Source organism: Chionomys nivalis, chromosome 22, assembly GCF_950005125.1.
Source record: "Chionomys nivalis chromosome 22, mChiNiv1.1, whole genome shotgun sequence".
Taxonomy (NCBI): Eukaryota; Metazoa; Chordata; class Mammalia; order Rodentia; family Cricetidae; genus Chionomys; species Chionomys nivalis.
The window spans coordinates 52,578,685-52,594,509 of NC_080107.1; the positions used below are offsets into that span (position 1 = coordinate 52,578,685).

The 15,825-nt window shown below is 41.3% G+C and overlaps 1 protein-coding gene across 2 annotated transcripts in view; it reads left to right on the forward strand.

Moving 5' to 3' along the window:
- Nucleotides 1-15,825, forward strand: part of Scai (suppressor of cancer cell invasion) — a 155,128-nt gene that overhangs the window by 113,771 nt on the left and 25,532 nt on the right. For both annotated transcript variants that reach the window (XM_057754695.1, XM_057754696.1), the window contains 8 exons: nucleotides 1,801-1,897; nucleotides 2,668-2,766; nucleotides 3,281-3,433; nucleotides 6,450-6,551; nucleotides 6,831-6,932; nucleotides 7,876-7,954; nucleotides 10,110-10,209; nucleotides 11,660-11,741. In XM_057754695.1, coding sequence (XP_057610678.1) covers nucleotides 1,801-1,897; nucleotides 2,668-2,766; nucleotides 3,281-3,433; nucleotides 6,450-6,551; nucleotides 6,831-6,932; nucleotides 7,876-7,954; nucleotides 10,110-10,209; nucleotides 11,660-11,741 — 814 coding nt within the window. The remainder of the gene's footprint in view (nucleotides 1-1,800; nucleotides 1,898-2,667; nucleotides 2,767-3,280; nucleotides 3,434-6,449; nucleotides 6,552-6,830; nucleotides 6,933-7,875; nucleotides 7,955-10,109; nucleotides 10,210-11,659; nucleotides 11,742-15,825) is intronic.

The following is a 15,825-nucleotide window of genomic DNA, read 5'->3' on the forward strand; positions in this document are numbered from 1 at the left end:
GTGAGGGGTTTTCATGATGTACATAGGTTGCACAGGCTTCATAGTGAAGAAAGGGCTCTAAAACTAGGCTTCACTAATGTCTTTGTTATTTCTAGTCCATGTAGTTTTTAGTTATATATAGATTCTTCAAAAGCCTATTGACAACTATTACATAAAACCAGAGGAAAAGGCTGCTAGTTTTCTTTGAATTTTCTTTTTTAAGCCCACTACTCTGATGTGTGGTAGCAAATATCATTAGCCCCAGCACTTGGGAGGCAGACACAGGTGGAGGTCCGCATGGTACATAGTGAGACTGTCAAAAAAAATTCCCGAAAAACAGAAGCACAATACTGTTTTGACCACCTTGCCCAATTGAGCACCACCATTTGCTTTATGGAATCTTGTAGGGTTCGTGGATTCCTGGTAGAAATCTGTTGACTTGCCATATACTTCCCCTTGACAAGTGCATGGGGAAGGGAAAGGCAAAGTGTGTGTGAGGTCCTATCTGAAGATGGTCTTCTGCTGAGGCTGTAGATAGACACTGGGCAAGGCTGACTGGCAGCCAGCAGAGGAGCTGCAGCTAGAGAAATGATCAGCTGCAGGATTTCATTGCATTTCAAGGATTGTTGAAGAATTTTCAGGCACAAAAGATAGTGTGTTCCCTGCATTCCCAAAGACAGGCACAAAAGGTGGTGAGTTCCCTGCACCCCCAGAGACAGACACAAAAGATGGTGTGTTCCCTGCACTCCCAGAGACAGGCACAAAAGATGGTGTGTTCCCTGCACCCCCAGAGACAGGCACAAAAGATGGTGTGTTCCCTGCACCCCCAGAGACAGGCACAAAAGATGGTGTGTTCCCTGCGCCCCCAGAGACAGGACTCACAACCAGTGTATAGTGGAAAATTGGCTTTTCTTAGTAGTAGAAGTAATAACATAGGTTTGATGTTTTTCCTTTTTTTTATTTCATTTTATTTTTGTTTTTTGAGACAGGGTTTCTCTATGTAACAGCTATGGTTGTCCTGGAACTCTCTCTCTGTAGACTAGGCTGACCTCCAGCTCACAGAGATGCCTCCTTCTCTGCCTCTTCCCCTGCCCCTGCCCTCTGCCCTCTGCCCTCTACCCTCTGCCCTCTGCCTCTGCCTCTGCCTCTAGTGCTGCACTCCACCACTGCTTTTCTTTTCTTTTTCTTTTATTTACGAAGATTTTTTTTTTAAGTTTCTTTTATACTGAACATGGTAGTATATGCCTTTAATATAAGCACTCAGGAGGCAGAGGCAGGCGTATCTCTGTGAGTTTGAGGCCAGCCTGGTGTTTGCCTGCATGTGTATGTGCATTTCATTTGTGCCTCATGCCCAAGGAGGTCAGAAAACAGTGGAACCCCTAGAACTGAAGTTACAGATTATTGTGAGCATGTGGGTGCTGGAGATTGAACACAGGTCCTCTGCAAGAGTAGCAATGTCTCTCACCTGCTGAGTCATCTCTCCAGCCCCGTCATGGTATTGTTTCTTGTGCACTTAAATTCTCCGTAGATGCTTGTAGAATGAACAAATGTAGAAGAATGACTCAATGTACTTAAAAGGCTCCCTGGTTTTGATTTTGAGACTGGTCTCGTGTACCCCAGGCTGCCTTTGAACTCCTGATCTTCCTGCCTCCACCTGCTGGGCTGTGAAAGTACAAGCGCTTGCCAAGCTGAGGCTGTGTGCTTTTATGTGGGATCTTTGTCTCTGTTCTACAAATGATAAAGTTTTAAAAACTATCCAGAAGTCAAACAGCATGTTTTCCATTTTAATATAATGATTGATTTCTCTTTTATCCACCGTAGGCCTGAGTTGGTTGTTAAGAAACTCCGATACTATGCAAGATTTATAGTAGTTTGTCTTCTTCTTAACAAAATGGATGTTGTGAAAGACCTAGTAAAGGTAAATATACTTTTTTTATTTTTAAAACAAACTTATAGCTGGGCAGTGGTGGCGCACGCCTTTAATTCCAGCACTCGGGAGGCAGAGGCAGGCGGATCTCTGTGAGTTCGAGGCCAGCCTGGTCTACAAGAGCTAGTTCCAGAACAAGCTCCAAAACTACAGAGAAACCCTGTCGAGAGAAAAAAAAAAAATCTATTTTACATACCAATCCCATTTCCCTCTCCCATCCTTCCACTCCCCCCCTCACCTTCTCGCCACCCCCCCCCCCACCCCATCCACTGCACAGAGAAGGTGAAGCTTCCCCTAGGAAGTCAAAGAAGTCTGTCTGAGCGCTTGAGGTAGGACCAAGGCCCTCCGCCCTTGTATCTAGTTTGAGCAATGTGTAATCCCTGTGAATCAGTCTCTCTAGTGCCGAGATTATAAATGTATTTTAAAATAATAGCCAGGTGTGGTACTGCTTGCTTTTAATCCCAGCGCTTGGGAGGTACCCCACCCCCCGTCTCTTTTTCTTTCTTTTGTGATCCCAGCCCTTGCTGCCCTAGAACTCATTATGTGTGTGTGTGCGCGCACGTGCGTGCATGCACAAGCAAAATAGGCACATAGGCATCAGGTCGGAAGATAACATGTAGGAATTGGTTCTCTCATTTTATTGCATGGGTTCCATGTATTGAACTCAAGTTGTCAGGCTGAGTAGCAGAGACATAAAAAGGACACTAGCCTTTTTATAGAGATTTTTAATAACCCCTTTTTTTTGGTATTCCTAAAACCAGGAGTTATCTGATGAAATTGAAGATTATACTCATCGCTTCAATACTGAAGATCAAGTTGAGTGGAACCTGGTGCTTCAAGAGGTGGCAGCCTTTATTGAGGTAATTCCTTTTTCTTTTTCAAGACAGGGTTTTTGTGTGTAGCTTTGGAGCCTGTCCTGGAGCTCGCTCTGTAGACCAGGCTGGCCTCAAACTCACAGAGATCCACCTACCTCTGCACCCCCCACACCCCCACCCCCAGTGCTGGGAGTAAAGGCGTGCACCACCACTGCCCAGATTTTCTGTTTGTTTGTCTTTTGTTTTGCTTTGTTTATTTATTTGTTTTGTTGTTTTTTGAGATAGGGTTTCTCTGCATAACAGCCCTTACTATCCTGAAACTTGCTTTATAGACCAGATTAGCCTCAAATTGAGTCCACTTCCTCTGCCTCCCAAGTGTTGGTATTAGCAGCATGAGCCACCACATTGAGATTACTGGGGTAATTTCCTGAGGGAACGGCTATCACAGTCACGGGTAGGCAAATGGCTGCATTGTATGTTCATGGCGTGTATGTTACTTTGAGAAGAACAAATAGCAATGATATTCTGTGTTGTCATTACATGCTTTTTTTTTCCTCAGGCAGACCCTGTGATGGTGTTGAATGATGATAACACCATTGTTATCACATCTAATCGCCTCACTGAAACAGGAGCCCCATTGCTGGAGCAAGGCATGATTGTGGGGCAGTTGTCTCTGGCTGATGCACTCATTATTGGTAATTGTAATAATCAGGTAAAGAACTGTGAAGTGAAATTATGCTTAAAACTCACTTTGAAAAAATTTGTTATTTTCATCATGGGATTCTTCCCTTATAAAATCCCTAACATCTGTGAGGAATGATTAAATCAATTATCCGTGTTTATATATATAATACTGATGATGACCTTGTTGAGAAAGAATTTTTAAGGACACAGAAAGATGCTTATTAGTTTATTAATTTCCAAATGAGCTATATCCCCAGCCCAATCAGTATTTATAAAGTGTCAGTCACATGTCCAGGGTGTGTATGTAGCAAAAAAGGCAAAATGTCTTCACTGATGGGTCTTCTTGTTTACCTGTGAAAACAATTATTAACAAAATAACTACTTAGATAATATCCTTTCAGCAGATGTGGTAAAGGAGAGGTATACTGTTCTGATGTCTGGCATCAGGGGATTTGAGCTAGTCTAGTAGAAAGCGTTTTCGTTAAGACCTAGAGAGTAAGAAGTTTTGCAGTGTAAGCATGTGAAACAGCAGTAACAGCTGTGTTATTGTCTGAGCCTGTCAGCCTGGGAGGATCAGACACTGGCAGAAGGCTGCCCTGTGGGGAGGGAAGAGGGGAGAGCAAGAAGTACAGGAAAAAGCCAGGAAGATTCTCTTTTCCCAAATGCACAGGAAACTAGCAAAGGGCAGGGCAAGGAGAGTAATGATGATGGCTGCATTTTGAGAAAGTAGGTGTAGTTCTTCATAGCTGTCTTATTACTTATTATAGTTTAAGTTTTAGTTGTCTGACAAAGTAATGGGTTTCATTATGACACTTTCATATGTACATATAGATAATGTATATTTAGCAAAAGACTTTGCAGCTGTTCTCCCACCTCCCCTGAAGACGTTCATCTTGGATGTAGTTGTGCAGAATAGGTTAAAGACACAGTGGAGTTGTCAGAGAAGTTAGGAAACTCACAGAAATCTTACTGAATGGTACTGTTTTCTTGTGCTACCGGAACAGAGGTAGTAATAGATCTGCAAGGCTGGTTCCCACAGATACTTTAAAGGATCAGCCTATAGCATTGATCCATCATTGCATATGGAAGGAGACAAGGGTGGCTTTTATATTTTTGCGTCATTGTACAGCTGTATATGTGGTATAAGCTGTCTCTCAGGTAACCCTGCTTCCACAATTCAGCCTAGGGGGAAAATCCGTTTGTAAATTTAGAGACTAATTAAAGTGCAGTGTGAGGACTGGAGGTGCCTGTGTGCTCAGAAAGCCCTGACTTCCAGCCCGGGGTTGGTGGCATACAGTTGTGACACGAGCACTGTAAAAGGAGGAACACGAAGTCTTCTTTGTCTGCAGCCAGCTACATGAGACCCTTTTTCAAAAAAAAAAAAAAATCACAAAACAAAACTGGTTAGGGCCAGAGAGTGAGGAGCTGAGGAACTGAAGGGGTTAAGTCAGCACTGGCATCTGCATTCAGGGTTGAATAAGGGCCAATAGGCTTGATGTATAGAATATGTGTGCTCTGCTAACATGACAATAGATTTTGATAGTGGTGGCCGAGAGCACCAGATCTCATTACAGATGGGTGTGAGTCACCATGTGGTTGCTGGGAATTGAACTCAAGACCTCTGGAAGAGGCCGGGCGGTGGTGGCACACGCCTTTAATCCCAGCACTTGGGAGGCAAAGGCAGGCGGATCTCTGTGAGTTCGAGACCAGCCTGGTCTACAAGAGCTAGTTCCAGGACACACTCCAAAACCACAGAGAAACCCTGTCTCAAAAAACCAAAAAAAAAAAAAAAAAAAAGACCTCTGGAAGAACAGTCAGTGCTCTTAACCTCTGAACCATCTCTCCAGCCCCGTGGCACACATTTATAATCCAAGCCATTGGGATTTTAGAGGCAGGAGTATTGCTGTAAGTTAAGGCCAACTTGGGCAATGTAGCAAGACTGTCTTTTTATTTTTTAATTTCACTTTTTTTTCTTTTTTGATATTTTTGAGACAGCCTTTCACTGTGTAGCCTGGCTGTCCTGGAACTCCCTATGTAGACCAGGCAGGCCTTGAACTTTGTCTCACAAATGCTGAGATTAAAGGAGTGTGCCACCATGCCAAGCAAGATCCTGTATTTAAAACAAAAGAATAACCAAACTAGCAAATCGCCTCAAAAATAGGAAAATAAGAAATTGTAATTCTGCTATGTGTAGAGTTTATTCTTCAGAATACAGAAAAGTCAAGTATGGTGGCACCTGCCTATAATCACAGCCCTTGGAAGGCTGAAGTGGATGCCGAGGCCATCCTGGGTCACTCAGGAGAGAAGAAAGAGTGAAACTGCTACCATCGGTTCTGTCCTGAGAGTGTGCCCTCAGTTCCTCGTCTTTGACGGTGAAAGGACAGAAAGCCAGGATGTTGTCTCCTTGCGCTGATCTAGAACTTGTTTTGTTCTCATGTAGTGATGAGTAGTGAACACTTTGGGACCGTGGTGCGGAGAATAGCCCTCTTCAGGGGTGTACTCCCTAACTGCTTTTCCAGTACCAAGTGGTCAGCTATCAATCACATACTTATAAGTAGCACTAAATGGACTGAGCAGGTTGTATTTATATATTTAGATGCACACAAACACATACACCAATAACAACTAAAAAAAAGAGACCATGACTTCAAGAAGGAACAAGGCAGGTCTTTTTATTATTAAGACCAATTAATAATGCTGAAACAAATCCAGGGGGAAAGATATAACTTCTGTTTTAAAAATGAACATATATATTTTAAAAATCAGCTGTTATTAAGTATACTTGAAAATCAAGGGTAAAATGTGATTAAACACCAGAAGTTCAGCCAGGAGGTGATGATGCACGCCTTTAATCCCAGCACTCGAAGAGACAGAGACAAGCAAATCTGTGTAAATTCTAGGCCAGCCTGGTCTACAGAGCAAATTCTAGGACAGCTAGGGCTACACACAGACAAACCCTGGACGAAAAAAAAAATTAAAAAACAAAAAAAAAAGAGCAGAAGTTGTGCTTATTACATTAATAACCAGGTATGTTTTTCTTCCAGGTCAAATTCAGTGAATTAACCGTTGACATGTTCCGTATGCTGCAAGCCTTGGAGAGGGAACCAATGAATTTAGCTTCCCAGATGAATAAACCAGGAATACAGGTGACCTTCCGCCCACATTTGCCAGAGTGGTAACTCTAACACGTGTAAATATAGCATTCTCTTAAGCCAGCCATGGGTGCCTCACGTCTGTAGATACACTGGCTGGCCAAACGGAGGATTGTTGTAAGGGCTACATAGTGAATTCCTGTGACAAAACAGAGAGCTCAATAAGACACAGAGAAGTTGACTTGACAATTACAGACTCTGAATAAAATGAGGACATGTGCTAACTCACCTGTCACATACCACTTACGTGTCACTTTGGGTGTGTCACTGTAGGAGTCAGCTGACAAGCCAACCAGACGGGAAAACCCCCACAAGTATCTGCTCTACAAGCCGACCTTTAGCCAGCTGTATACTTTCTTAGCAGCATCTTTTAAGGTACGTGTGGCCCAGGCCTCTCTTCTGTGGCGGGGAGAGTGCTCATGGTGGGCTCGGGCTGACTGCAAGTGTGAGTGGTCTGTGAACATGTGAAGTGCTGCTCCAGCGGCAGTCCTGATCCCTGGGCCTGGGAGTGGGCGCTGCTGATGATGTCAGTCAGAGACTGTTGGTTAATCGCCATTCTCTCCCTTCCAGATTGTTATTACTAAACAACTTTGGGCTTAACACTCAGTGCAGAACTGAGAAGGAGAACAGCTTGTATGTGCTCAGGCAGCTCTGTGAGACACTGTTACTGTCTGATAGGGAGAAGTATATGGTAAATACCTGTGGTCCTGCATTTGGACAGGAGTTGGAAGCCCTCTTGGGCCACACAGTAGCAAGTTCAAGGACAACCTGGATACGTCAGTTTGCAGCAAAGTTAAGGCCACTGTGGGTTCCATATGGCCTCAAAAAAAAAAGTGGGGGGGATGGTGGGAATTGGGTGGTATCTTCCCAAAATTTATATAGAGGAAGGTGTGAGGAGAGTTTGCCCCTTTTTATCAAACCAGTGGAGAGCTTTCTCCATTTCATGTTTTCAGAGAACATGCTCTAACAGATGGCGAGTTGCAATTGGAAAACATGTTGACAGCTTTGGGCGGCGGCTGCGCAGTGGGGATCACAGGGGATCTTCACCATGTTACAGCTTTGGGTGGCTACACGGTGGGGATCGCAGGGGATCTTCACCATGTTAGAGCTTTGGGTGGCTACGCAGTGGAGATCGCAGGGGATCTTCACCGTGGGATTTTAAATTGGAATATGTGGGAATATGGTAATCCTCTTGGAAATAGTGCAGTGTGTTAAACGACATCATTTTCCCCACAGCTTTAAATTGCCCTGAACTTTAAATAAAACTATGTTATTTTTCTGTCTGTGGTTTTGCGTCTGTGGTTTTCTTTCATTTCAGGAGCTGCCTGCCAATAGTGTACTTCTGATTTACCTGTCAGCCACTGGCGTTTTCCCCACAGGTCGTTCTGATGGTGAAGGTACAATAAAGGAATGCTCCCACCGTGAGCAGGGCTTGAGTTCTCTCTATTTTCTACAAGACAATGGCCAACAGCCCAGAGACCACTTCAGGCATTTAGAGAAGCTTCCAAATTTAAAACCTCATCTGCTTCTTTAGTGACAGTGTTGAAAAGAACGGACTCAACTCTCCAAATTCAGCTGTTAGTCCCTGAAGTACAAATATCCTGAAATAATACATTGATCAAATTCATACTTTGCTATCAAATTTGTCAAAAGTATTATATATAGGTTTATACATATGCAGTTTGATATTTGAAATTGCATAGGAATATGGAATCTACCAACTTATTTATTTGACATCATTAATCATTGTAAGCTTTTAATATATTTGGGGATTTGGTCAGAGGCAACATTGTGGCCAAAAGTCTTAGTAGAAATCAGTGTACTTTTGTAACTGTGAAAGTTCAAGTCCTTGTTACGATTTTATTTTTAGTCCTTTTGTTTCGTTGCTGTGGATTCAGTCCATGCAGTATAGGATGCTGTTTCATAATAAGACCTCAAGTGTCAGAACATATGAGCTCAGAATTGTTCAGACTAGATGAGCAACTTAAATGTAAATGAAGGAATTAAATCTCTGGAGAAAAATAGTTTAACATTTTCAACATTTTCCTCCTCATCTGTCTGTTGGAATCAGCATTCCTTTATAAAATGCATGACCCACCATCTTCCTTGCATGACAAGTAGTAAAATGTTAGTTACAGTGAAAGAAAGCCAAGCAAATCTCTATAGTCTTTATATTGCAGTGATGTTTTAGAGGGCTATAATCCAACTGTGACGCGAGGGATGGGATATCGTGGAGCACTGGTGGACAGGGACAAGGGAGGGAGTGTCAGTAACTGCCTTAGTTCTATTAAATGTTAGTCACTTTATATTTTTTAGCTCTTGTTTGAAAACATGTTATTAAAGCAGATATTCTGGGTCTTACATTAGACTGTTAACCTCTTACTTTTTGTAATTAATATAGGTACTAACTGAATGATGCTTTCTCAGAGATTATCTGAACTTCCCACAGTCACTGTTCAACTTAGATAAAAGTTAGCTAACTCTTATGACCAGTGGGGAAAGTCTAACATGTAAACCAGAATTAAAGAGGTTTACATAATAGTAAAATAATGGATTTTTTATGTACTGGAATTTGGCTGAATGTTTTATAAAAATAAAGTTTTTTAAGATTTTTATTTTTTATATATTATTTTATGTGCACTGGTGTTTTGTCTGCATGTGTGTCTGTGTGAAGATGCCAGATACCTGGAACTGAAGCTACAGGCAGATGTGAGCTGCCATGTGGGTGCTGGGAATTGAACCCAGGTCCTCTGGAAGAGCAGCCAGTGTTCTTAACCACTGAACCATCTCTCAAGCCCAAATAAAGTTTTGTTAGTCAGAATTTTCAAATTCAATTCTAATTTTTCTTTAAATCTTGCACTTAGTAGTTAATTTACAATTATATTTATTGGATCAGGTACATTAATGTATCGTTGTCATGTCAGTTTCTCGGGATGCTAAAGCAGAAGGCTCACTTACGCCTAGGAGCTCAGGACCAGCCTGTGCAACGTAATGAGAGCTCTGAATCCTGAATGGACGTGTAGGGGGAGAGATCGCAGTTTGCACTTAGCAGCTTTCTTTATAGGATATTTTTGTTAAACCAGAGATTGAAATTTTGTTTGCAATGTAAATGTTATTTCAAACATCTTAGGTCTCCATCCCTTTTTACTACCCAAATTAATGGAATGCTACAGATTCTTAGCTTTGATGTTATTGCTGGGTTACTTGTTTGTTTTTTGGTTTTACTTAGTTTGGGTTTTGGCTTTTCAAGATAGAGTTTCTCTGTGTAACAGCCCTGGCTGTCCTGGAACTCACTTTGTAGACCATGCTGGCCTCAAACTCACAGAGATCCACCAGTCTTTGCCTCCTGAGTTTAAAAGTGTTGAAGTAGGCAATGTGCTGAGATGAAAATATTGCATTATAATAAAATGTTAAATTTAAAGATGGTTTAAATGTTTTGTACTTACCTTGCACATATATCAAAAGGAGATTCAGTGGTGTTCTTGAATCTGAGCTTCAGATCAGTCTGTGTCACCCTCCAGTTGAATTCTGTTTCTTCTCTTTGTTCTTTAGGTCCCTACGACTTTGGAGGTGTACTCACTAACAGTAACCGGGACATTATAAATGGAGACGCAATCCACAAACGAAACCAGTCCCACAAGGAGATGCACTGGTACTTATTCTAGGGATCAAAACTCTGTAGCTATTAAGAGAAACGGGAACTTCCCTTAGACTACTTGTGTGTTCTATGAAGGCCTGCTTTTTCTAGCACAGAACCATCTTTAGAATTTCTCTAGCTGAAAAAGAAAATTCTGCTTTTAATGAATAGTGGACTTGTCTAATAACACTTTATATTAGATATAAACTGTTCATACTGAAAAATGGATAAAGGAGGAGACCAGGCCATTGTATGTTTCAAATTATTCATGCCACAGTTAATGTTTCCCCAAGCCACATGTGGTGCTATTGCTCACCCTAGTTTAGAAACGTGACAGGTGAGTACCGTCAGCCCGACTGACCATCTGACAAGTGCAGCTTAAAACCGTGACAAGTTATTACTTAACATCTGGTAGGATAGTTGTTGCAAAACCCAAGTGTTGTTGAGGATATGAGCAGAGAGCCCTTGAAGACTGTCCTAAGAATATAATTTGATTGGTAGAATCATTATAGAAAACAGTATGGGTGTTCCTCTAAAAGTTAAAAATAAGGGCTAACAAGATGGGTCAGCAGGTGAGTGCACTTGCCACCAAGCTTGATACCCTGAGTTCAACCCCGTATACCTGCGGGGTGGAAGTGAGCTAAGTCTGCACAGATTGTTCTCTGAGCTCCACGTGAGCGCTGTGGTGAAGGTGTGTGGGGAGAAGAAATCACACACACAAAACAAATGAATGAATGAATGTAAACCAGCTTAAAATAGACCAAATATGATGGCTTATGTCTGTGACCTTAGCACTTGGTTACCAATACAAGACAGTCTGGGTTGGCTACATAGCAAAGTCATTCATTCCTAATGAGTGAAGAGGTGAAGAGAGAGAGAGAGAGAGAGAGAGAGAGAGAGAGAGAGAGAGAGAGAGAGAGAGAGAGAGAAAGAAATTAATTTGAAATATATGGTTGGGGAGTTGGCTCAACGGTTAAAACCCTTGCCACACAAACAGGAGAGCCAGCGTTTGGATCCCCAGACCCATGTGACTGTTGGGTGGGTTGGGGGGGCTGAAATGGAGGAAAGGAAACCCATGAGCAAGCTGGTTTGCCAGACTACCCATCTCAGCAGACACTGAGTTTGATTGAAAGACTACCTCAAGTAATAAGGTACAAAGTGACTTCAGAAGATTTCCAAAATTAACCTCAGGCCTCCATTCATGCCCAGCACACATGCACGCACATATGCACACTGCAAAGGAAAAATAGCAGACTGTAAAACAATAACCCCATTTCTTGGTCTATAGCTAAAGGAAATGAAATTATGTCACTTAGTACACTATCTCAACCAGATGTCTGCACCCCATATTTATCACATGACAAAAGTCAAGGTTTAGAAATAACCTTTTGAGATTCGGCCATAGTTAAAAAATTCCTCACTGTTTTGTTTGTTGTTTTTGTTTTTGTTTTTGTTTTTTCTGCAGCCTTCACCCTGGAGATCTCTATCCGTTCACAAGGAAACCCTTGTTCATCATTGTGGACTCTTCCAACAGTATTGCCTACAAGGTGAGTCCCGGGGGAGCTAGTGTGTGTGCCAGGTATATAGCAGTAGCCCCAGGGTCCCCATTTCTAACATGTGTCCTTTTATTTTGCTTTGTTATTTATTTAATTTTGCAGTTTGTATTTAGTGTTTCTTTTCTTTTGAGGTTGTGCATGATAGACAGGATCTGATGCTATGAATAGAAACAAGAAGAAACGCATGAATGGACTCAGTGGAAAATAATAAATCCTTCTGCAGAAAAAAAAATTTCAAGATTTCCAAGATCTCTGGTGGGAGGTTTATTTTTGTTATATGACCCAGACTGTCTTCCTTTACAGAGCTAGAGATAATATGGGTGGCTTATTTCCTAGTTTTTAAACATTTTCATTTCTTCACACCTGTTACAGTTGAAGTGAAACTCCATCTCGTGTTACATAGCAATGACCTTGAATACTAACAATTTTACATTGCTTTGTTTTTCCATGATTTAGCCTAAATGTTGAGTGAGTGACAGTGGTTTAACCAGGAAGCACTTTTATAATATTTTGCTATTGAAACAAATCCTCAGGGGCTGGAATAAATGACTCAGTGGTTAAGAGCACTGACTGCTTTCCAGAAAACCCAGGTTCAATTCCTAGCACCTACATGGCAGCTCACAACTATCTCCAACTCCAAGATCCAACACCCTCACATAGACATGCATGCAGGTAAAACACCAGTACCTATAAAATAAAATAAAATAAAATAAAATAAAATAAAATAGAAAGAAAGAAAGAAAGAAACATCCTGAGCAACTGAAAAAGGACCAGTGGCCAACACTTTGATGTCACTAGAATTCAAGCTATAATCATTTATAATAAAGCAAAGCAGGCTTTAGCCTCTTTTGTGTCTTGTTGGGATGTTTCATTAGGAAAAAGCATGTCCACACTGGGCTGGTTTCTTGTTTCTGTCCTGAAAGTTCTTTCTACTGTGGGTGGAAGTGGCTGAGAGTCAGGATTGGAGACCCACCCAGCATGTATGCTTTCCATTTGCTCATGTGCAATTTCCTTTTAAAACTAAAATCTGAATTCTAAGAGCACTAACCGACCCTAAAATTTTTAGGATATTTCTTTCTACCCATTTTGTTAAGTTCAATGTTAGATTTTTTTGACTTTTAGGAAATTTATCTGTCCTTTCTTAAGTTGTATGTCTGTATGTATCTGCTGGGCGAGGGAGCTACTGAAGGAAGGCTAAAACAAGATCGGTGAGTTCAGGGCATCTTGGGCTACAGAGTGAGTCCCTGTCTGAATCAAAAAAAAAAAAAAAAAAATCTAGAGAAGAAGGTCCAGCATGTCAATATATAAATTACATGTGCAAGAAAGTTCTTTCAGGCTGGGCAGTGGCCCACGTCTTTAATCTCAGCACGAGGAAGGCAGAAGCAGCAAATATCTGTGAGTTCAATGCCAGCCTGGTTTACAGAGTGAGTTCCAAGATAGCTCGGGTTGTTACACAGAGAAATCCTGTCTCAGAAAACCAAAACAAAGAAAAACGAAAGTTCTTTTAAGAATAAAATAATCGAGGCCAGCCTGGTCTACAAGAGCTAGTTCCAGGACAGGAACCAAAAAAAGCTACGGAGAAACCCTGTCTCGAAAAATCAAAAAAAGAAAAAAAAAGAATAAAATAAAAACAAAAAGAAAAATGGGAGGAAAATCATTGGAATAATTTAAGAAAATGGACAGACTCCATACTGAAAGAATTCACAGACTAGTAGTTCAAATTACATCCAGATTAGGGCCCTGCCTTTTTCTTTGATATAGATACAACTAGAGAAGTAGATGTGTGTGTGCATATAATATTACATACACACACAATAGGCATATCAATGCTTTTTTTCTCATGTTTGAAATAGCTTCTTATATCCTTGAGTACGTAAATTATTATTTTCATTTTATTTGTATGTGATTCAGCCCAGGCCCTCACATCACGCTAGGTGAGTCTTTATCTAGCTACCCTTCCAGCCACAGACATCGTCTTAGAATCTCTCTTTGCTCTGTGTTGAGTTGTCTCTGTTTCTTGTTTGCTTATTTGTTTGCTTGCTTGCTTGTTTTTTGAGAGTGGGTGTCTCTGTGTAGTCCTGGCTGTCCTGGAGCTCACTCTGTAGACCAGGCTGGCCTCAGACTCACGGAAATCCACCTGCCTCTGCTTCCCGAGTGCTGGGATTAAAGGCGTGTGCCACCACTGCCCAGCCTACTTTTAAGATTCTTAATAATTACATGGTGAATGGTGAGATGAAGGTACTGTGTTATTATCTTCTCCGTAAGGAATCTTTATGCTATAGATTAAATATCCAGTGTAACTCTTTTTTCTCATTCCAAACTCCTGTTCTTTCCCCTCCTGGGAGAAAAGTGAGCTCTACATGCTAGTACAAGCCTCCTGGCAGAAGGAGGAAGTGACAAACCAAGCTCTGTGTGGCAGCTGTGACCCATATCTTTCCTAACGTGTTTTCATTAGGGTTGAAGTGGGCACATCTGTTGACTTTCTCTGTAGTCATGTAGCACTAGCTGAAAATTAAAAAGAAAAAAAGTTCCCAAATAATTTTAGGAAATTCTGTTTAATTATTACTTCTTTCCTTTGGGGGAAAGAAGATTCATTGTGAATATTGAAAATCTAAGTAAGCTGGGTCTCTGCCAGTGCAAATGTCTGTCAAAAGCAGGTTATCAGGAAATAGCCGCAGCCTCAAGTGTTTGATGTGTATATAAACTGCTTATATTATTGTATGACTTTTACTACGTAGTCAGTTATACCTGGTCTGCTGCCAGCCTCCCTCAACTTCCAGAATTCCATTTCTTGCTCCTGTGAAATTCCTTCTCTTAGCTTCTAATAATTTGCACTTAGATTGTAGTGATTATACTTTAAGCGGTTTGAATTGTTAGGTTGAGGTTTTCGGCCATTATCTCTTGCTGACTCTTGAGCTGACTCCCATCTCCTCCTAGGAGTCTCGGGCTTTCCATGTTTCTTCTATAATATTTTCCATACTTTTTTTTAGGAATTAAGTCATTTTTTCCATCCTGTTTTAGTTCACAGTGTCTCCTTAGCTGTGTCTAACACATTATTAATCCATCTGAGTTACATGTTAATGTAGTTATTTTTTATTTCTCTGACTCCTTTTGATAAATTACGTTTCCCATTATAATTTACTATTTTTAGTCTTTGCTTTTATTCCTTTGATCTTAATAAGCAGTTATTGGTGTTGTCTGTCACATAATTCCTACACTTGAGTCTACTTTTGCTTTTTAAAATATCATTTTCTGTTTTGTGTTTGTGCATGTTTGATTATTTTTGAAATTTAAAATTTTATTTCGTGTGTGTGTACCATATGCGGGCAGATATCTGCAAAGGTCAGAAGCTGGGAATTGTGAGCTGCTGATATGTAACACAGTGCCTACTCTACACACCACAGTATGGTTCGCGAGCTAGGCAAGGGGCTGGAGATTGAAACACATACACACACACACACACACAGAGAGAGAGAGAGAGAGAGAGAGAGAGAGAGAGAGAGAGAGAGAGAGAGAGAGAGAGAAATTGGTCATCCTTGAAACAAGAATGAGAGAGAGAGAGAGAGAGAGAGAGAGAGAGAGAGAGAGAGAGAGAATGGTCATCCTTGAAACAAGAATGCCCCCTTGAATCAAGAACGCCAACTTTATTGTGTTCCAGGGCAGCTTATATAGGGTTTCCCTGACCAAATGGCCATGGCCTAACTCTGCTGCAAGCCCACCAGAAACCACTTTCCTGCCATCAGGAATTCCTGAGGGTCTCATGCTCAGAGCAGCTGCAAACGAGCTGTTTACTCAAGCAGGCAGAGGTCACAGGAAATTCAGGGTCTAGGGATCCATAGTCCCCAACACTGATATAAGTGCTGTGAATAGAAATGGGGTCCTCTTGAAGTTCAGCAAGTGCTCTTAGGCACTGATCCATCTCTCCTGCCCCAACATGCTTGGTTTTGTGTGTGTGTGTGTGTGTGTGTGTGTGTGTACCTTTTATTATCCTTAAATCCTTAAGATTGGGAGAAGTTCATGAGGCCCTAATGACCTTCATGAAGGGAAGAAACCTTCAGTTTGAGGAGTTTGCATT